Raw genomic sequence first — 23,256 nt, forward strand, 5'->3', positions numbered from 1 at the left:
CTCAGTGGGTTAAAGCCTCTGCCTTTGACTCAGGTCATGATCTCAGGGTCCAGGGATCGAGCCCCGCATCTGGCTCTCTGCTCAGCAGGGAGCCTGCTTCCTCCTCTCTCCCTGCCTGCCTCTCTAACTACTTGTAATCTCTATTGAATGAATAAATAAAATCTTAAAAAAAAAAAAAGAAAGTTCTTTAAGGACTGGGTGAATATCATATCTCCTAGAGAATTTTGCCTGAATACCCTTCTCTTAGCTGGGAGTTCTTTGTGTTGGGTGAGGGGGAAGGAAGGTGGGTTGTGTGTTTGACTTACAATCAGAGCCAGAGAACAGGTAACAGGACAGAGCCTAAGTGGTTGGCATTCTGTATTACTTGTCAATGGTCAGCCACATGTTTTAAGACCAGACAATAGGTAGAAGTGTGAACATCTTATTAGGAAAGCTGAGAAAGCTAGCAAGTGGTGTTTTGCCAGAATGACAGGCAATTTCTCCTTCCCCAGCATGGGGCCCCAGGTGTCTCTTGAGAAAAATCCAGAATTATCCTCAGAGAGAAGTTTTGCCTTATTACAGTCCTTGGATCATTGTCCACTTGACTCTCTGGTGTTCGGCACTAAAAGAGGATGTCAGATAGGACATTGGTCTACACGTTTTCAAGTCACTTGGTTTTCATGGCTCTAGAAAAACATCTAATACTGGGGAGCCTGGGTGGCTCAGTCGGTTAAGTGGCTGCCTTCAGCTCAGGTCATGATCCTGGGGTCCTGGGATGGAGCCCCACATGGGGCTCCTTACTCAGTGTGGAGTCTGTTTCCCCCTGCCTGCCGCTCTCCCTGCTTGTGTTTGCTCTCTTCCTCTCTCTCTCTCTCTCTCTCTCTCTCTCTCTGTGTCAAATAAATAAATACAATCTTTAAAAAGAAAAGAAAAGAAAAGAAAAACATCTAATGCTAAGCAAGATAAACTGAGGGAGTAGGGGGATGGAGGTTGGGAATGGAGGTTGGGACCAAACCTATATAGAGTACTCTCAATAGTTCACTTCACTTCAAAGGTAATGGGTAGCCATCAAAGGTTTGCAAGTAGGAAGTACATGGGAAGGAGTGTGTGATGTGTGGGTGGTTAAGCCAGGGGCAGTTTCGAGTGGAATTGAGGAAAAAGAAACCAGAAGGGAGAAGGTATTGAAATATTTCTGAAGCCTGTAGTAGGGCAATAGGTATGAGAATCGAAGGGAAAATCCGTCACATTCTGTAGAGAGAGAACTGGCAGGTCTTCCCGACAGAAGAACACGAGAGCGGAGGGATTGTGGAGGCTGGCTCTGAGACCGGGAGCCCACGTGATTTAAGAGGACCATAGAAACTGCAGAAACAGACGTCGTGTCAAGAGGGATCATTTGTGTGGGGGAAGATACATTTGTTTTTAGACATGCTGATGTTGAGTTGACGGCAGATCATCCCAGGGAAATGATCCAGCAGTTAGCTGATGATAAAAGAATGAAGCTATCCAAATGAGTGAGATTCCTGATGGAAGTGCTTCATTTCACCTATGAAATCTTCTTGCCAAAAAATCAACTCGAATCAGATCACACCTCTACAGTTTACTGGAAACTCGGGTGGGTGGAGGGATGATATGTGTTAAACAACACGGTGGGGATGTGATCAGCAAACTCCAGAATGTGGGACATGGCACAGGACAAATGAGCTAGTGTTTGCTACAAATACATTGCAAGGGGGAAGAAAAAGAGAGGGAAAGAGAATCTAAAGATTAAAAGAGATTTAAAAAAAAGAAAACACATCAGCCAAGTGCAATTTGTGGACTTTATTTGGATCCTGCTCTGAACAAACTGACTCTTCAAAATATTTATGAGATAACTGAGGAAATTTGATCTGATTAGATATTTGGATGTTTTTAAACATATTAATATTTTTATAGTTAAGACTTAAAAAAAGAGTCCTTAAAATCTAAAAATATATAGTGGAATGTTTGCAAATGAACTGATCAAATTTCTGAGATTTGCTTCAAAAGAATCCAGTGGGAGGAGGACACAGGGAATGGTGGGGTACAGAGGAAATGGGAGTGCCCATAAATGGGTGACTGTTGGGTGTGGCTGGTAATACCTGGGGGGGGGAGGGGAGCATCATCACATAAGTCTCCCCACCTTTGCATACATTTAAAATGTTCCATAATAGGGGTGCCTGGGTGACTCAATGAGTTAAGTATCTGACTCCTGATTTGGCTCAGGTCATGATCTCAGGGTCATGAGATTGAGCCCCTTGTCAGGCTCTGTGCTGGGTGCGGAGCCTGCTTAAGAGTCTCTCTTTCCTTCTTCCCCTCGACGCACGTGATCTCTTGCTCTCTCTCTCTCTCTCTCTCTCTCTCAAGTAAATAAATTAATTAACTATTTAAAGACAGGGCAATAACAATGGTGCCAGGTTACAATCAAGGAATCTGATGCCTTCATCTGATTAGGTGGTTTGGAGGTCATGGATGATGGCAACATAAGGCCAGTACAACCAGATGACTGGGACTTGAGTAGGAGGACTGGGGAAGCAAGGGGGGAGGGGCGATGGAGTCTGTGTATCTCCGCATTTGGCCACGAAAGAAAGGAAAGGGATAGAGCAGCAAAGACAAGGGAGCCCTTTCTCAAAGTGAGGGAGCTCTGGCAAGTCCATGGGAAGAGAGGAAGCAGCCCATGGAGGGCAAGTAACCCAGCCCAGGGGCAGGACCGGCGTCCTCAGCTCAGGAAGTGAGATGGAGAGCTGACCTTTGGGTGAGGTTATTCAGGGAAGCTGATTCACAGTGAGTGAGGTGTAGAGAATAAAAACGGGATGAAGCCTCCAGAGGAATCGGGGTTTCCAAGAGCACTGGAAGGACTGTGAAGGAGGGAGAGAAAAGATCAGGTAAGGGAGAAACAAGAGAAGCATGGAAAGGAGAACGAAAGAGAGACTAGCTGAGGACGGGGCTTGGCGTCTGGGTGAGGGGCCGAGAATGACAAGGACAACCAGGCTGGGGCCGAGCGAGGGCAGGTTTATGGAGTGCAGGCTGGGGTCCCAAACACTATCGGAGGGTCAAGCAGGCGGCGTGTACAACCTGTCCTGTTGCTGTTAGACTCCTCAACTGGAACAATGGGAGAAGGTGGGGGGCCATGGGAGAAAGGCGGTCACTGGCACCCAGACTAAAGCGGCATCCCTGGAAGCCAGTGGTGGAACAGAGACCTCCAGCTTCCCCAGGGAGGAACTGCAGGGGCTTGAGGAAGGAAGGGCTAGAACACTCCCCAGAGAGCCAAGTGGAAAACACAGCACAAAACCAATCCAGCCAGGGAGACTCAGGGTCATATTAGGAAGGTTAAAATGTGCCATCCTTTCTCTATTATTTCTGAGCCCTCCACTCTACACACACCCTTCACTTCCAACCCTTCCCCCACCATCACCTCACCTCCGAGCCTCATCCTAAAGACAAACTGAATCGGTAGCGCTTGTTTCTTACATTGCCTGCTAATAGGAGAGACCCTGGAAATTTAATGACCTGCTTGTTGTAAAAACTCCTGAGTCTAAATGTCATGACCTTTCAACAAAGGAGATTAAGATTTGGGAAGAATACATTTCAAATCTAGATTCATCTGGATGCTGATTTTGACATATCTACATTTATTTTCAAACTCAGGGGTGGCCCACCCTTCTTTTGGCCCCCAGTACTCATTGGTCCTCTTCTTCTATACCACTAGAATTTTTAGCTGGGCATGTGACTGCTCAAAACAAAGACAGAATATCTCAGCCTCCCTTGCACCTAATGGTCATTCAATCAGCCCACCAGTGTGTAAACAAACATGCTGGATGTGAGCTTCAGAAGAACTTTCCAGAAAGACAGTTGGTGCACACCCTTCACCCTTTCTTTAGTGCTCCCTCTACCCTGCTGTCCAGAAGATGAGTCCAACCTCTATCTCGGACTGCACAGATAGGAGCAAAGCCTCTGGATGGCAAAGTCAAAGAAAGTTGATGCCTGAAGATTTGAAGTGAAACACACATCAGCCCAACACCATCTGTCCTTGAACTTGTACAGAACTGGGATAAAATTTCTGTATTGTTTATGTTAACGTGATTTGAGGATTCTCTGTTATAGGCAGCCAAGCCTAATTCCAACTGATATACAAAGTATTAAAATTAACTAGTTCTCGGTAAAAACAAAACAAAACAAACAAACAAACAAACAAAAAACAAAAACAAAAACAAAAAAAAAACCCCACTAATGTCAAAGGTAATGATTTGCTATTTATAAGAATATATTAAAATCACACAAGTAACATTGATGATCATCTATTAGATCAAACCTATAACCATGTGTTCTTTTTTACCCTATGTGTTCTTAAAAGTATATTCAGTGACCAACTTTCAACCAGTTTTCTTGTTTTGGGTCCTGTGTCGGACTCTGGGGAGGCCGTCATGAATAAGCAACTGCCCCAGCCCAATGAACCCCACATCTGGGGAAATTGAAATCTGACTACAATAATGGGGTCAAGCAGCAGGTGCTAGGGGCACAGTACCTTCTTCCTGCAGACTGAAGTAGGGCCCAGTGAATGCTCTTTCAGAGATGAGGTCCCAGTAGAGACCTGAAGAACAAACAGGATCTGGTCGAAGAAGAGGAAAGGATCATCTGGCCAGGCAGTGGGACCTGCTGGTGCAGAAACTTGGAACAGGAGGGAGTGTGGCATTTTGGAGGGCTGCAGGAAGGGCAATGCCAAATGAGGTCCATTTGTGCAGAGTGACGTGGGACATGAAAAGCAGTGCTCTATCCCCCTGCATTAGGAGAGGCTGAAAGTGACCTAGAACGAGGCTTCAGACTGTGCAGTTTTAGAGTGTAAGAGGAAGTCATTAAGGGTGTTGGAGAAAAGCACTGATACACTTCACTTTGGGCTCAGTTGGGATTGCAGCCAGTCATCTAGTATGTCGGGTGCCAGAGTACAATCCCCAAAGTACAGAGCAGTTCTGGGGGAGAGGCTAAGGGGATGGGGTCTCCATGAGGTTGAAAAGCAAGTGTAATTAAAGCAAAGCCATGGGGGAAGGATGAAGGCTGTGGGTGTAGGCTACACGTGGGTGCACTTCCAAAATGCGGTGGTTCCAGGCAATGTCCCTGGTGTACATGGGAGAACAAGGCTCGGGGTTGGGCTGACAGCTCTGGCATGGAGGCAGAGCACTTTAAGAGGAGAGTTTCCCTTAAACTGCACAGAATAAATTAAAATGAACCGGAGAAGAAGAAGGAGGAGGAGGAGGAGAAGGAGAAGGAGAAGAGAATTTGCTTGCGGCACCTGGATGGCTTTGTTGTTAAGCATCTGCCTATGGCTCAGGTCCTGATCCCAGGGTCCTAAGATAGAGTTCTATATTGGGCTCCCTGCTCAGCGGGAAGCCTGCTTCTCCCTCTTCCACTCCCCCTGCTTGTGTTCCCTCTCGCTGTGTCTCTCTCTGTCAAATAAATAAATAAAATCTTTTAAAAAATGAGAGAGAGAGAGCAAGCGAGCTTGAGAAGAACCAGGGGAGTCCAGGAGTGTGTCTGAGGGAGAAAGAGTGAGGAGCGGTCCCTGAAGGGGACTAGGGAGAGATCAAGGGTGGGTCAAAACTCCAGCTGCCCCACAGAAAATTCAGGGGCAAGGTATGAGGCAGATGGCACAAAACAGGTCTTCAAGCAGCAATCCTACTCTCGGCTTCCAAGTCTCTTTGTTTAAATAAATAAACAAATACATTTTATTTATTTGTTTTTTTATTTAGTGGTGGTGGTGGTGGTGGTGGTGCCTCTGGGTGGCTCAGTCAGTTAAGCATCTGCCTTTGGCTTAGGGCATGATTCCAGGCCCTGCTTGGGGCTCCCTGCTCAGTGGGGAGTCTGCTTCTCCCTCTCTCTCGCCCTCTGCCCCTCCCTCTGCTTGTGCACGCGCTCTCTCTCTCAAGTAAATCAAACCTTAAAAATGAAATTAAATAAGATTTTTTGTGGTGAAATATACATAGTATGAAATGTACCATGTTAACCATTTAAAGGTACTGTTCAGCGACATTATATTCCCATTGCTGCGTGACTGTAACCACTAGCCCTCTCCAGAGTCTTTTCCTCTTCCCAAACCAAAAATCTGTACCCATTCAACAATAGCTCCCCATTACCTCCCCACTTCGGTGCCTGGGAACCTCTGTTCTACTTCCTGTTCTAAATTTGCCTTCTCGAAGTACCTCATAGGAGGGGAATCATACAATGTCTCCTTTTGTGTCTGGCTTATTTCACTTCCCATCATGCCTTCAAGGCTCATCCATGCAGCAGCCTGTGTCAGGCTTTCCTTCCTTTTTAAGGCTGAGCAGTATTTCATTGTAGGTACATATCACATTTTATTCATGCATTGGTCCAGGGTATTATACCTTTGGAGTAAAAAGAGTCGGGAGAAGTTAGCAGGGAAGGGGAGAAACCGAGAACAGGAGAGGAGTGTAATCCACTCTCATTTTACATAGAAATGTGGAAACTGTAGTCTGTGGAAGGTCTGAATGCCTCAAAGTCATAAAGAATTCAAGTCTTCTGACCTTCAGACTGCTTTTTCTTCTGGTCCCGTGTTTACCCCCAAGCTAGTCTGAATTCAGCCGAATTCCCTGATCTGAGAAGGACTATGGGTGGGGCAGATGAACAGATCCTGAAGTCTGACCAGGGGCTGGAAATCCCACAGCACGATGCCACACCAGCACAGAAAGGGAGCTGGAGAGACTGTTCCCAGGCAAAACTGTGGAAGCTCTTTTGGGTCCCACCTCACTGGGTCATTGATCTTTTCTTCCTTTCTACCTTCGCTGTTCACGCTCTTTAGCCATCTTGTTCCCTTTCTTCATCTCAGCAGGATAGAAACGATCTCTGCTGACCAGGTAAAAGATTATTCAGAAGTTAGCTTAAAGCACTATCTGTGCCCCTCCCAGGAGATTTACATTTTAAGGGGCAGCTTCAGGAAATCGAAAATTTTAGGAGCCCAGAGAATGGGACTGTAACAGTAGAACAGTGGAGGGGGTGAGAGTGCCGTATTCAGGTAGGAGTGGGGTGAGAAGGTTGCAGAAGGAAGTGGGTGGGGAAGTGTCCGCCCTGCTACCCCTCCCTGGAAAAAAAGGAGGCTCACTCACAGATGCACTAGGGCTTTGTTTTTTTTTTTCTTTCTCAGAACATGATTTTAGCTTCCTTGTGTGTGGGGGGGGATGCATCTTGTGTTTATTTGCCATCCATACAGCATGCATTGTCGCTTTCTGAGCATGGTAAGTTCTCGGTCAAACCTGGGAGGACGATTAACCACTGGCCAAATATTTCAGACTTGCACGAAGGAGCCAGGGATAATAGAAGGGCTTTTGTTGCTACTTTATCCTTCAGATTTATCATGGGTCAATAATATGTAAAATATTGTCATTGAAGAACATCTTCCTCTTTTAACCTTTGACTAGAATATGCTTCCTTAAGTATTTGCTTTATTTTTCTTTATCCATTTTTATTGGTGTCACACACACATACACACATCACCTTGCTCTTGTATAATATGTAGAGCATAACAAAATCCAGACTGTACCAGGATCCTCTTAAACTTGCTCGAATGATTATTTTTTATATAGAGTGCTCCAGTTGCCTCTAACATCAGGGTTACCCATGAATAAATGCAAGTACACAATCCCTACTTAGGGAATCAGAGTTTATAAGAAAGTAATTTTATTTTCTTCTTAGATTTTATTTGGACTTTGTGTGTGTGTGTGTATGATTTCTGTGAAAACCAAATGTCTCCAGGTCCAAAGTAGAATGTATGAAACAGTAAGGTTACTACTATTTGGCCAGTGTTTTAAGGTTGGTAATATACATTATCCTCATTTAATTCTCACATCAGCAGTGTGAGCTGGTCAAGATGGTAAATAGTTGCTAATTTATAATGTGGAAACTAACTCTTATACATAACTTGGAGAAGGCATAAAGCTAGCTGATTTGGACCTGGGTCTTCCTTCCAAATCCCAACCTTTTCCCACTATATTATGAGCTAGTCATCACTATCTGCATATCTCTACTAGACTGGCAGTTTAGTCTCGATGCCCAATTAACTTGAACTCTCTGCCAGAACCAACAAACGTAGCAAATGGCAATCTTCTATCTCATCTCAAATGTGTGTTTCTTTCAAGTGGTTGCCTAATCAGATTTGCCATGGTCAAAAAAAGAATGAAATGTATATCATTGTAGATACATTCTTTTTTTTTTTTAAAGATTTTATTTATTTATTTGACAGACAGAGATCACAAGCAGGCAGAGAGGCAGGCAGAAAGAGAGAGAGGAGGAAGCAGGCTCCCCGTGGAGGAGAGAGCCTGATGCGGGGCTCTATCCCAGGACCCTGGGATCATGACCTGAGCCAAAGGCAGAGGCTTTAACCCACTGAGGCACCCAGGCACCCCTGTAGATATATTCTTAAAGTGGGCTATTAAAAAAAAAATGTTTCACTATAAACTCTTTTAAATATTATTTACCAATCCACAAAATTGGGAAATAAGATTTTTAAAAAGGTTTAAAACCAAAAAAAAAAAAAAAAAAATGCAGCTAGCTAAAACGTCAGTGAAGCGTACTTAAAGGACTTTTACCAAATCAGTGTCTAAAATGTTATCTAAACTCGAAATTATCCAAGCCTACATACACAAAGAGAAACTCTTTGGGACTTATTTTTCCCTTATCATTTATTTACAAGAATCACTTGGTTTGTCCTGTAAATAGATATGATACATACTAGGAGAATACTTATCTACAGAAATGGTAAATAATTATGCCCATTTTTTTCTGCTTCAAATAGTTTAAATACATTTCTTGCTTTTACCTTTATATAATACCTTTATATCATTTATATTTTGCTTATTTTACTAAAGAAACTTTCTCTTCTTTTAGAAAATTTTATTTCTTTCTAAATTATACTCCCTTCCACCAAAGTGTAACAAAGTCAACAGGCTACTTGTACAGTAATGAGAAAACCAACAAGGATCTCCTTCAGAGTAAGGCTGAAGGGAAACAATTTGTAGTAAAGATTTATTCCCTTATCCTCCCCTCCAAATATTACAACTCTCAACAGAGAATTCTTGTTTAGCCTTATTGAAAGTGTGTAGCAGGGTGGTGTTTAGAAATACTACAGATCTAAATGTACATACATAGCATTGCTAACTCAGAGTGAGCACAAGGAAAATGAGAATTTCAATTTGTTACCATGACATCTCCTAAACAAAAGAAAAAATATTAAGAGTACAGGATTTTTTTTAAGTCAGTATCAGGACAATTCCTTAATATATTGATAATTGCTCTTCTAAAAACTAGTACTAATAATCAAGGATCTGAACTCTCACCATAATACTCTTTTCTTCCACTATCATTACTGGTGCATTAGTTTCAGCTCAATTTTAAAGTTACAGATCTCTGGTTTAAAATGAGTATTTCTGCCCATTAGCCTTAAACAGGAAATCACTGTTCTAGAATTTCACTTCAAAACCACACACACTATTGCTGCTAAAAGAGTTTTAGATGTTAATTGTGACAAAAACATCCGGATGGTTTAAGTAAAATTTATTATATCATTTTTTTAAAAAAAGTTATGCTTAATAGAGAAACTTACTGAGAGAGGGGCATTCAAAACTGAAAAACACAGCAATATAAAATAAATTTATACCTAAGGCTACCCTGATTTTTGTTTTCCTGAGCCGATCACTGTGTATTTAAGAATTTAAAGGGTTACTGGGCTCCGACCAGTACTGCCCAGGACCATCCTGGGAATTGGGAACAATGGTGAGCAGGAGGCAGGAAGAGCTGCTGTGGGATGTAACACTCCGGCGGCACAACAGGCAACGGCAGCGTAGGTTTCTGGGTGCACTGTGGACGTAGGGATGCAAACTGGTCCTTCACTTTGAGCTAGGTGAGGGAAGGGAGGGAAGAAGCCACGTCTTCAGAAAGCAGGAGACCTGGAAGTATTGCAGAAGCTAGGTGGATTCTCCTACCTCGGAGAACTGAAAGCAATTCAAGTAGGCTGGACCTCGGGGAACGGTGGGAGGAGTGGCCGGTGGCAAAGATCCCGCTGGAGACGCCGATGGAAACGGAATTAGGAGGGCCTTACAAAGCGAATTTAAGGAGATAGGACTTATCCTGAGGGCAACGGAGATTTTCTAAAAGGTTTTAAACGTGAACACGACCGGATTTACTTTGCAATAAAGTATACCTCTCCGGTGGCAATGTCGGGATGGGGGAGGGGCAAATCCCGAGGCCGAAAGACTAGTGAGCACAAAACCACGACAGTCCAGTGGAGGACGCTGGTGGCCTGTACAGAGGAAGTCAGAGCGTGGCAGGAGCGACAACCTGACGACCTGAAGGACGAAAGTAAAACAGATCCCGGGGCTTCATGGCTGCGGCACGGGGTTGGGGGCTGATGACCGAACTGTAGTGAAGCAGTTGCTGAGATGGGAGACTCGGGCAGTTGGGAAGAAAGGTGCGGAGCTCCACTTAGGACACACAGATTGTCAGATTTCTGTGACACCCAAGTTAGATATGCGAGCTCTCAGCAGGGCGGTCTGGAAGCAGGACGACCCTCTGCGGGTGGACCAGACACCACCCAGAGTGCGCACGGTGGAGGAGACAGCCCTGGACGGCTCCCCGGGGAACACCACCCATGCAACTGGACAAGGCTTCTAAACTACACTTCTTCAAATATACGCCGAATCACAAAACACGCTGCGAGACCGTAGGGGAGTTCATTGCTCTCATTTCTTCAGGTGAGAAAAATGAGACTTTAGGGAGGGTTTGTTCATGATCACCTGACGGAGAGTCTGTACTTTCCGTCACCCAGCCAACAGAGCCCCTCCTCTACCCTAAAAATTAACTCAGTGGATCGGATTGCTGAAACATATTATTTCTCAACATTTCGGCAGAGTGGATCACAGAAATAGGACTTTTTACTTTTAAAATGCCTTTTGTTCCTTTTCTCCCAATCCTCGTGAAATACTGTGATCAACTTTCAGTTTTAATAAATATTACCAGACATCAAATATATGTAAAAAAAAAAAATCAGATAGAGGAAAATTTTAGAACCTATCTCCACCAGTAAGCTCACAACTTCTTCAAGTTCTCTGAGCTGCATAAATAAACCTTGACAGACTCTGGCTTTACGCTTATTAACTCGGCACGTCCATCCCCCGTCCTCCTATCTCGAGGACTTGCCTAATCGCTCACCCCTCCCCGTCCCTCTCCCTCTCTCCCCCGCCCCCCCTCCGGCCGCACCACCTGCTCCCGGCGCCTCCCCCTCTCCTCCCGTTTGCACGCCCGCGCCGGTTCTCACGCGCGGCCCGCGGCCCTCCCCGCCGCTCCCGCCCCTTTCACCTCCTCGGTGCCTCAGGACCCGAGCAGGACCGCTGCGAGCCTAGCTTCCCAGCCCCTCCCGCACTCCTGCTTTTCCCCGCCCGCCCTCGGGCGCCGCGCCCCCCACGAAGTTCTCCCTCCCGCACCGCCCCCCGCGAGGACTTCAGAGGCGGTCCCTGGCCGGCCGGCGCTGATTGGCTATCTCCCCGGCGCCCCGCCCCCCCGTGCACGCGCAGGAGGTGGGGCGGGCCCCGAAGCGGGCGCGCGCGGCGCGGTCCCGCGGGCGGAGCGTCCGTGACCCGCGTGCCGGCCTCCGCGTCCGGGACCCGGCGTCCGCGAGGTGGGGGCGGGCGGCGGCGGCGGCGGCGGGGGTGTACCCGGCCTGGGGACTCACATGGCCCCGAAGCTCCCCCCACCTTGCCCCGGCCGCGCTCCCTAGCCGCGGCCAGTCGGGCGTCCCGCAGGGACTGGGAGCTGCCCGAGGGGCCGTCGTCGTCGCCAGCCCGGTAGCCCGGATGTCGCTGCCCCCCGCGGCGGGGCCGCAGACGCTCCTCTCGGCCCCGGGAGGAGGCTCGTCTTAAAGGGACCGCGCCGTGTTCGTCCGGAATGGGCGGCGCATCCTGCCCTCCGTGCGCGACCCATGTCCCGAGGGGGTGCCGCGGCGCCCGCACCACGGGCCCCCTCTTCCGGGCGGGGTGCAGTTGAAGCTCCGCGCGCCCTGCCCCGGGATGGCCGCAGATGGCCGCCCAGAGGCCGGGTTTTCTCGGGCCCGAGCCGTGGCCGGTGGCGCCGCGCGGGGCCGGGAGGCGCCGGGCTGTGATTGGCCGAGGCCGCCGTGAATGCAGGACATTGTCTGGTCGCGGCCGTCTCCGTCCCTGCCCGCCGCCCTTCCACAGACCAAGATGGGTGCGGAGCGAGGGCTCTGGTCGCCAAGGTGCCCCCGGCCAGGGAGCGCCTTCAATGGTGGGAACACCACCGTGGGGAAAACGTAACTTTTACGAGATCGTGGGTTCTGAAAATGGCAAAAGGTGCTGTTTCAAAACACAAAATCCTTCTCAACAAGGAAATAAAATCGGTGTTTGATAGAAAGGTTTCCTTTAAGATTAAAAATACTAAGGTAATTGAAAAGGGCCGCCATAAAAGCGGATTAGTTTGGTCTGCAAGAGTTCTCTAAGACCTATGATAATTCATCTGAATATCCTTCATAAAATTTTAAGCTGTATAATATTCATGCATACAGTCATACGGATATGAAATCACCTTGTTCAGGACATCCTCTCTGGGTCTTAGTTTCCATATTGTAAAAAAGACTGGACTGGTAGCTTTCCAAGTTCGTTTCTATTGTTAAAATAACTCCGATTCTGACTCTAGACTTAAAATCATGATACGTCCTATGTGTTGGATCACATCACAAGGTCTTGAAATAAATGAGATCTCTTAAAGAGCCCTCGAGATGTCAGTTCTCAGATCATCTTTGAATATATGTGGGAGTTATTTAAGTGGAGTTGTAATCTTTCCCTGTGTAATTTTGGAGTAAAGGGAAATGAGAGCAGTAGAGAAATGTATGGAGATCAAGAGCAGGGTTTTCTTTCATCCTAAAGAAGTTTTCTAGGTAATGGAGTATTATAATAAAGAATAGTCATCTTTCCTATTTTGTTCCCAGTATCAAAGGGGTAGAAAGATGGCAAAAGAAAGAAGACACATATGAAATAAGAGATACACAAATAAAATGTTTGGAGAGTTTTGAATAAAACTAAGTTGTATTTCTTTTGAAAAAGCTGGATAGGAAAAATTATTGTAGAGTTAAAAGCAGACTTGTGTTAATACAGATTATCTGTGTGTTTATGTATTTATGTATGTGTATGTGTGTGTATATATATATATATATTTTTTTTTTTAAATCTGTTTAACTTTTTAAAGGATTTTATTTTAATTCCAGTATAGTTAACATAGAGTGTTGCATTAGTTTCAGGTGAACAAAATAGTGATTCGACAACTTCAGGCATCACCAATATAGATTATATTATAGTATAGCTTCAGTTTAATGCTGTCTTCAGAATTTAAAAAAATAATAATTTCATTTAATTGAAAAATCAACAAGAATTAGAGACTTGGAAATGACAAATGAAGGACGGAAAACATCCAGAAAACAAGATAAATTTAATGGACATGATTCATTGTAAGAGACATGACCTCATTCCTTATTAGTGGGATTTCCACTAAACCAGATTTGATGTTAAATAAATTTATTTTACAGACTTTCCTCAAAATTATACTAATTTAATATTTTTTTATTGTTGTCGTTTTGTGGAATGGAAAAAAGGGAAAAGAAAAGAGATACAATGAAAAATTTAAAACATTGTTGCAGTTTCCTTTTTTTTTTTTAAGATTTTATTTATTTGACAGAGATCACAAGTAGGCAGAGCGGCAGGCAGAGAGAGAGAGAGAGGAGGAAGCAGGCTCCCTGCTGAGCAGAGAGCCCGATGTGGGGCTCTATCCCAGAACCCTGAGATCATGACCTGAGCTGAAGGCAGCGGCTTAACCCACTGAGCCACCCAGGTGCCCCTGTTGCAGTTTCCTTAAATAACAGTTGTTCCAATCTCCTTTACCTCACCCGTCATAATATAGGAATAAAAAAGCAGAAATCATCAGCATAAAGATTCTAGTTGTCCCCAGAAGTGAAGCACGAATAGTTGTCTGGATGTCTGTGAATAATGCAAGTTTAGTTTTGATCACTTAAACTTATAGAATTTAAATTGTTGATTTCTAGAATTAAGCTAATTTTACTTAAAAGTTATTGAAGAAGTGATTAAAAGTTAGGGATTAAGCTGAGTGAAATAAGCTGTTTATAATAAACACAAGCAGCAGGTTATATGATATAATCTATAAAGCATGAAATGACTAGCCAAGTAAGTGGGATTTTTCCAGCAAGTCTTTTCCTCAGGACTTTTGGTTTGGTATTCCACATATAACTATAGAATAATCTGTATACAATCATAACGTTTACCCAACACTTAGTATATACCAAACACTGTTTTAAGTATCTTCTTCTTCTCCTTCTCCCCCTCCTTCTATTCTTCCCCTCATCCTTCTCCACCTCTTCCTCCTCCTCCTCCTTCTTCTTTCAGATTTCATTTATTTGACAGAGCACACAAGAAGGGGAACAGGAGAGGGAGAAGCAGATTCCCTGCCAAGCAGGGAGCCCAATGCGGGGCTCCGTCCCAGAACCCTGGGGTCACGACCTGAGCTGAAGGCAGATGCTCAATTGACTGAGCCACCCAGGTCCCCTATTATCCCCATTTTATTTTATTTTTGGTTTTTTTTTTCCCATTTTTTCTTTACTTATTTCTCAAAAAAATCTTAGTCTTTTTAATCTTACATTTTTAATTGACTAAATCTTTAAAGAACTTAGTGACTTTGTCTTTTAAGTTCCAGAAATACTGACATGACTATTTTGATAGGACTACATTTTAAATATCCACTTATACTTTGTATATCTAAGAGTCCTATCTTAATTTTCACTATCACATATGAATGAAGGCCTTGTATCTTATTTTCTTTATCTAGCATTATATCATACTCTTGAATTTGAGATAGTCTGTCTTGAGAGTTGTAATAGAAAAGATAAAAGAATGCTATGTCTTGATTGTTTAGAAAGTATTTCCATAGTCAGTTATGGTTCAATAGGTAAACTAAGGCCTATAAACCTGAACTCCTTTACGGGTAATACTGTTCAGCAAGAATGTAGTACATGATTGGCCAAATATGGATTTGTTTAAATAAACTCAATTTAAAAAGTCTGAAGCTCTCCTCTTTCTTTGTTATTATTTAGGCAGTAGGTTATATTAATAATTGAAGTGTATTTTCAACTGCTTTTAAAGAAATTAGGTAGCGACTAATGAATTTACTGTTCTACTCAAAAACGTCTACACTTAAGGTAAGAACCTTTGCCAGTAGGTTTAAGTTGAGAATCTTTGTCAAGGGAGAGACGTTGCTCTGAATCATGAATGGTATTACGAAGAACTGCGATCTCCTTGTTTTTTCCTTCTTGAAGATGTTGAAGCTTCCTTCTGTAGATGCTCTGTGGCAAAACAGTAGAATATGGGTATGGGTTTGATTTAGTTTGAAGTCTTGCTGGTTTGGCATCAAACTCTAATTGTAATTTGATAATTTCACTTTGTTTCTCCTTTGAGTTCTTAACTTTGCATTTAACTCTGAAATTTCTACCTCCTTTTTCTCTATCAGGTCTTTATGCTTTTCTTCTTTTGACTCAATTTTTTCCCGCATATCCTGACGAAGTTTCCTTATTTCTATCTTATGTCCCTCCTCTTTGATTTTCATTTCACTCATAAGTTTGGCGATAGTATTCTTATATTCCTGTTCATGAGATTTTAAATTTTCTTTCATAAGATCAACATTTCTTTTTAGTTGTTCATTTTCACTTTTCAAATCATGTTGAGATTTAATGGTCTGTTGTAGCCCTTTTATCATATTACGAAGAGCAGCACATTCTTCTTTAATTGAGATCTCCTTTGTTTGCATTACTTTTAATGAATAGTTTTTTCCAACTGTATATCCAGTATATTATTCTTTCCACTGGTTTCTATCATTTTCTCGGCTCACAGGTCCCTGCAGTTTCCCACACCTCCTCCTCTTCCGGGTGCAGGTCTGTCCCAGAGGGCTGTCCCCTCCCTGTATTCTCCCCATTTTAAAGATGCAGAAAGGTTGGGTAGCTTGCCTGAGGTCAGACAGCTGGGGGGACAGAGCTGGGAATCAGGCCTAGAATCCTGACTCTGCTCAAAGCCATGTGGCTAAGTGTTCTCAATTCCTCACTGAGCTGACTTAGTTATTTCTATGGATGTGATCATTAATGCACTTTTGATCAGATTGTTTCAACAGTTACACATTTAAATATTTTGCGCTTTCATCCATTTATATTTCAGGTGAGCCTGTGGCTACCGGAGTGTCATTTGTGCTTAGTTTGCTAGAGAAAGACAAGCAGGCCTGTCACCTTTGAAGAAAAACGCCCCTGTATCTCTCTTCTCTTTTAAGCAGACATGGACGTGGGCAGCAGCACATGGGAAAGTCCGCTCCCTTTTCTTTCTTTTCATTCTTTTTCTTCTTTTAGGCCCGTGGCTTCATGGGACCCCGAGAACAGAAGACCAGCTGGCCATTTGGGGTGCCTCGAGCTGGTGTCCTTCCCCGCACAGGTGCTGATGTCCTTAGCCAGTATCAGCCGAAGGCTGTCAAGTCACTCAGTTCTCAGAAGACAGAGAAGGGAGGAGGCAACAAGAATGCATGACTGGAATTTGGGGATTCAGTAGCATAAAGCTGAGAGAAAAGGGGTGGCGCCTTCCAGACGGTTTCCCCCCTTTCTTCCTCAGTCTGAACCTTTGGCAGAGAAGTGGCATGTGCTTCATGACAAGAGTAAAGGCTGCTGCCCCTTGCATTGACCTTGGCCTCCTTAGGCCTCATTTTACAGTGTAGCTCTGCCACCGAGCGGGGAAAGGGCGCAGTCAGGCTCAAACCATTCCCTGTCAGTGCTTGTTCACCGGGCATGCATCCAGAGGGTTAAGAAATTAGAAATAAAATTATTCTGAACGGGATCACTTGCGACTCATTAATCCATGTGATTTCTGATGTTCATTATCACTGAGAATTGAGTTGCCTAAGTCTGTTTAACTTTTGTGATTAAGGATCAGCATTAGGATTTGAGGTTCTGGGGACAGAGAGGAGGAAAGGATTGTGCTCAGCCGTCTTCCACCCCCACCACTCCGCACCCAGTGCTCTTTGTCCTTGGCCAAAAGTGCTTCTCCATCTCCTGTAAAACCCTGACGGGGGCGGACAGTCCAACACGGAGGACAGGCCAGCACTGGGCAACCCGATCCACAAGTCCTCCTGCCATCAGTGGGTCACAGGCACAGCCACAATCGGTCTCTTGGTCCTAAGGCGCCTAGCGGGGCAGGTCTAACTGAAGACTGACCTCATTAGCCAGGGGCTGTCTTTTTATTTATTATAGTTCTACAGTGTTCTATAACTAAGCTCTTACCATATGATAGTTTTCAAATTCAAATTCAAATATTTATTTATTTTATTTTTATTTTTATTTTTTTTTTTACAAAATTTTTTTTTAAGATTTTATTTATTTATCAGAGAGAGAGAGGGAGCGAGCACAGGCAGACAGAATGGCAGGCAGAGGCAGAGGGAGAAGCAGGCTCCCTGCTGAGCAAGGATCCTGATGTGAGACTCGATCCCAGGACGCCGGGATCATGACCTGAGCCGAAGGCAGCTGCTTAACCAACTGAGCCACCCAGTCGTCCCACAAATTCAAATATTTAAACATCTTATGAATGTGTAAAACTATTTTAAATCTAATAGCAAACACCTACTCGTGTACCTTTGTACTCATACTTCGCACTCAACAGGTGGCCACCCTCTCTTCCTGGGATCCCGCACACAACCAGATTCTAGTGCGCCATCTTCTTTCTTTAACCCTTCAGCCTGGTGTGGGGATGGCTTCCAAAGGTTACCACCCCCGATGCCTCACCTTGCTGATTCCTTTCGCTGAGCCCACACTTCTTACTAGTCTTTTCCAAAAGTCCAAGTGACTGTGCCTTTCCTTCCCTCCTTGGATGGGGTCTGCCTCGGACATCCATCATGAGCTGGCCCTAGTACTGACACCTCCAGTTTCCTTTGTGGCCTTGCCCCCCCTTCACACCGCAAACTACTCCTATCCCCCACACACTCTGCCCCTCGAGGATGCTGTTCTTTCTGTGGGGAAAACTCTGTGAAGACTTCCTTGGCCTCCTTCCACATGGGCCGCATCTCTTACAACCTTGACCACATTATATTGGAATTGCTGCTTGGCCCCGTCCCAAAATGGAAGTTCCTGGAGGTCAGAGCTCGTGTCTTCATCTGACATCTTGATGCTTCGCACTGTACCGTACACATGCAAGAACATGTTGAAGGAACAGCTAAAGACAAATAGAAAATGTTTCATTTCCTCTATGGATTCTTTTTCCAGATCAGCTGTCTGGCTTTTTCAAAATTTAATCAATTCGAAATTGAAGTTATATTTATTTCAATCTTGTCAATATTGATGTAGACAAAATGATACCCTTTAATTAACATTTACACAATAGCGAGCTTTTACTATGCTGGATACACCAGATATGCTCTCAAAACGTGGGTAAATTAATATTTCTAATTCAAGTGTTTACAATTTAAGGTAATCTGATTTCTTTATTAGTGGTGAAGCTTTTTCTTTTCTTTCTTTCTTTCTTTCTTTTTTTTTTTTTTAAGATTTTATTTATTTATTTGACAGCGAGAGAGGAAACACAAGCAGGGGGAGTGGGAGAAGGAGAAGCAGGCTTTCTGCCAAGCAGGGAGCCCGATGTGGGGCTGCATCCCAAGACCTTGGGATCATGACCTGAGCCAAAGGCAGCTGCTTAAATGACTGAGCCACCCAGGCGCCCTAAGCTTTTTCTTCTGCATAAAAGTAACTTTCTAGGTTATTTATTTGGGAAATGCTGCTTTCTTTGTATCAGATTTGCCTTAAGAAAAGGAATTCTGAGGGGCCCCTTCCCCTACTTACCTACATAAGTAGATTTAACTGAGAAGTATCATTTTTGCTATTTTTGCCTGTAAATGAAAAAATAACAAGAACAATTTAACAGTTCTGTTCTTTTCAAGACAACACCACCGTCTGTGTGTTTTCGGCAGTGAGAGCAGGGGGCGGGCCAGCTTCTCCCCTGTCCCTTACCCGTGCTTCTCTAGCTCTAGCAGAGACATTTTCTGTAATTGGTTTTCCACATTTGCCAAGAGTCTGTTTCCTCTTAACATTCAACATGTTTAACAGAAGTCTTGTAATAGTTCCAAAAATAATAAAGCGGGTCCCAAGCATAAAAATGATCCATACACAACACATTGTTTTTTTGTCATGGCTTTGGTTTGTTAAGTTCCTTTTAATAATTTTTTAGTGTCAAATCATGTGGTAGAAATGAAAAGGTTTTCTTCACAGTAATAAAACCCACTATAGATCTAGAATTAATGACTTGTGCATAGGGCAAGAGTTACCTGCCAGCGCCACCCCAGGACAGTGTGGCCCCTCAGTGTCCAGCTCTTCATGCTGTGTTGGAAGTGGGACATTCTGGTTAAATTTAATGTTGTATCCTCAGAAAGAACAAAAGCGTTTTCGAGGCACATGCTTCCGATATATTGGGAAGGCTATTTTTAATCTGATGAAATTTATTTATCATGTTGTGAAATGTTAATATAAAAAAGCAACACGACCTTATATTTTATCCACCCCCGCAATTACTTCTAGGAGGTGGTTAAAGTGTCCCGAAGTAACTTTCTCTGTTTCAATAATTAGATATTGGACAATTGAAAAAAATGTAGATTTCCTTTAAAATTGTTACTTAATTTACTGGTGTTGTAGTCAATATGATGATTACCACCACTGTCATTATGAATGAAGTACCTTAAAGCGTTGAGGGCATCTGGACTTTGGAAGAGGTTTAAAATCCCAGAGAGAAATCAGAGGCACTGGCAAGCAGGTAGCAGGGGAGTTGACAACACAATCCTTATGATTATGTGCAAGGCATTTTAACCTTTTCCTCATGAGTGAGTCAGAATCCGAAAAAAAAAGCAATGAAACCTGAATGTTTCTAACAGCAATGTCCACAATAGCCAAACTATGGAGAGAGCCCAGATGTCCACTGACAGATGGATGGATAAAGAAGATGTGGTATATATACACAATGGAATACTACTCAGTCATCAAAAACCAAAATCTTGCCATTTGTAATGATGTGGAAGGAACTAGAGGGTATTATTCAAAGCAAAATAAATCAGAGAAAGACAATTATCATCTGATCTCAGTCATGTTTTTGTTTAAAAAAACAAAATGGAGGGTGCCTGGGTGGCTCGGTGGGTTAAGCCACTGCCTTCAGCTCAGGTCGTGATCTCAGGGTCCTGGGATCGAATCCCGCATCGGGCTCTCTGCTCAGTAGGGAGCCTGCTTCCTCCCCTCTCTCTCTGCCTGCCTCTTTGCCTACTTGTGATCTCTCTCTGTCAAATGGATAAATAAAATCTTTAAAAAAAAAATGGAGAAGCATAGGAGACGAGAATAAAAAAGAATACAAGACTAAATCAGAGGAGGTGAACCCTGAGACTCTTAACCACTGGCTATTATATAAGATCGATGAATCACTGACCTCTACCTCCAAAACCAGTAATATATTATATGTTAGTTAATTGAATTTAAATTTTAAAAAGTTTTAAAACCCAAAAGATAAGCCCAGCGCAGTAAAAATAACCCTGGCAAGGGGATATTGCCCCCTGCATCACTGTTAGACTGAGCATCTCAAAGCCGGTGGGATCTATCCCTGACTCATACTCGTGTTTGGGAAACACATTCTGTCCTTTCCCCAGATCCACTTTCCTCTTCTGAAGGAGCCTGCTCTTTCCCACAGGACCTGGACAGACCTCCAGCAAAAGGTCTTGCTATTCCACGTCCGTCTGGGGTCCAGCTGCATCCATAGGACCAATGACTGCTTTGGAACCGAAGAAGCCCAGGCTGAACCTGATCTTTGGAATCTGAATCAGCATCTTAACAAGGTTTTCGGGAGACCCAGGGCAACCCCTCTGTGAGAAGCCTGGCTTAGAGCACCCCAAATGAAGATAAACAGAGACTGCCACCCCCGGGGGAGTGGGAACCCCCTTATATATCATATATTTTAGCCCCTGGTGTATTATACACCATTGCCTATTTTAGCCTATGTTTCTAGGGAAGGGAAAGACTTGGGGAGGTAGGGGGGTAAACAAAGAGTACTTACCTTACGAGCCTGATCAATACATGAAGTTCAAATTCAATGACCACCTTCATGGTAAACAAAAGGAAACACTGCAATGGGTACAGGCATCATTCCACGGAGAAGGGTTACATTTCGAATCTTTGTTGGTTTCCTAGGGTTACTGTGACAAAGTGCCACAGGCTGGCTGACTTCAGTGACAGAGCATCGTCTGGGTCTGGAGGCTGGAAATCTGACCCTCATGCTTCCTCTGAGTCTCTGGGGACAGCCTTTCCTCTCCGAGCTCTGCGGCTCCTGGCCGCCCTTGGCCTGCAGCCGCCCCACTCAGCCCTGTGCCTGCCTCGGTACATGACGCTCCACTGCCTTGCTTCTTACTGGGGCTCTCTTCCCCCTCTGTGGAAACCGGTGATCATGGATTAAGCCCCAGCTCCAGTATCACCGGCAATGATGTGCTTTCCAAGTAGTGCCATATTCCGCCAGACCTGGGGATCCTGTGATGAGGAAGACGTGGCCTTTGGAGGAAGTCCAAGTCTGGGGTGGCAGGGACAGCAGAGCAGCAGGAGGGGCTCCTAGGGTATCTTTCCAGCCAGACTTCAGGCTATGCCCAACTCCCGCATTGATTCTGCGGCTCTGGAACTTGGAAGTGTAACAAATCCCAAGCGATTCTGAGGTAGACAGCCTCTCTTGCAACCTACCTCCAGAGGCATCAGGATCTAACAGAGATCCCCATGCTGCCCAACTTGCCCAGAGTGGACCCTAAGAATGCTTACAGACAGACGATGGTATGTGTGTGAGCACACGAGTGTGTGTGTGTGTGTGTGTGTGTGTGTGCACGCGTGTGTAAGAATGAATCTGAGCAGGAGACCCTCGTTGTGGAGAAAGCAATCAGGAACTGGTTGTTAGAGTATAGTGACAGGTGACAAGAGCCCTTCACAGTGTCATGACAGAAAGTTTTATTGTCGTGACAACTACACACTAACCTCGACCATTTCAAAATTGAGATGGTTCATTCATTCATCAAATACTCAGAGCCAAGTTGTGCTCAGTGCTTTGGTATTTGGGGTGGATTGCTCTTAATTTTTAAAAAGTTAAATAAGTTTAGGAAATTAATATAAGATTGCAATTAATACATTTTTATTCTGCCAATTATGGATGTGCAAAAATTGCCATCAGTGATTTTATTTTTAATTTGTATGTATTTATTTCTGAATAGGTAAAACCGAAAGTTATGGAGGATGACAGTGCAAGGTGAATATCTCTCCCACAGAGGCGACTGCTGTTACTTGAGAAAAACCATTTTTAACACCAAAGAAGTAAGAAGGACATAATCTTCGGGAAAAAGAGAGCTTTTCCCAAAAGGGAACAGTTAAGAAAAAAAAAAATGTGTGTATGTTTTTCCTTTTTTTTTTTTTTTTATTCATCTCTTGCTTTTTTCCAAGTATTTCCACACTCCTTTCATGAATGAGGCATTGTTCCAGATATGAGGAGTACATCAGAGAACAAAACAATGAAAACACCATTCCCTGCTTTCTTGGACTTACATTCCTGTGGGAACTGAACTGAATCTGGAATTGGGACACGGAAATCCAAGCCGTTTGAACAGGGAGAAGCCAACAGAAGCTAAAGGAAGAGGATGTCCCAGCCATCCCAGAGGACCCCGGTGTCCTCCAGGCACAAGGGGTCCAAGGTGGGCATACCCTTAGAAACTGCCCAGCCACACCAGGACTGTTCAGAGGCTACGCCAGCCAGACCAGATGAAGGACTTCATGTCTGGTGAGAAGCAGATCCTGACAATAGAATTTGGTCCAGATTTGACTACAAGTGCGAGAGATGACTGGTGAGATGCAAGCAGCCTTAAGGAGCAGAGAGGAGAGTGATTGTAATTCTTTGATAGGATTTCTGTTCATGCAAAGAAACCAGTTCAATCTGTTTGCCATTTGCATGCTTCCTTCTTCATGCTTCCAGTATCTGGGCATGTCCCTCAACCGAGTTGGCGGCTGAGCTGTGATGAATTACTGGCTCTCTGTCGATGGCTCTCCAACCAGGACATGGGGTGGGAAGCGTTGATCTCAATCTTTATACTTTTTTGAAATTAATAGACATTTTTAAG

The 23,256-nt window shown here is 44.2% G+C and overlaps 1 protein-coding gene and 1 pseudogene across 2 annotated transcripts; both read right to left on the reverse strand.

Moving 5' to 3' along the window:
- Positions 1-9,537: 9,537 nt before the first annotated feature.
- Positions 9,538-13,952, reverse strand: LOC309859300 (uncharacterized protein; the record flags this gene model as incomplete). The annotated part of the gene is made up of 4 exons (XM_082719969.1): positions 9,538-10,057; positions 10,199-10,343; positions 11,748-12,323; positions 13,941-13,952. 4 exons carry the CDS (start codon positions 13,950-13,952, stop codon positions 9,963-9,965), a joined length of 828 nt encoding a protein of 275 aa, XP_082576095.1. The 3' UTR covers positions 9,538-9,962.
- Positions 13,953-15,247: 1,295 nt separating this feature from the next.
- Positions 15,248-15,941, reverse strand: LOC309859301 (coiled-coil domain-containing protein 152 pseudogene; annotated as a pseudogene). Its single transcript has one exon. The product of its transcript is annotated as a coiled-coil domain-containing protein 152 pseudogene (transcript).
- Positions 15,942-23,256: the final 7,315 nt, after the last annotated feature.

This window comes from Mustela nivalis, assembly GCF_964662115.1.
Source record: "Mustela nivalis genome assembly, chromosome: 2".
NCBI lineage: Eukaryota > Metazoa > Chordata > Mammalia > Carnivora > Mustelidae > Mustela > Mustela nivalis.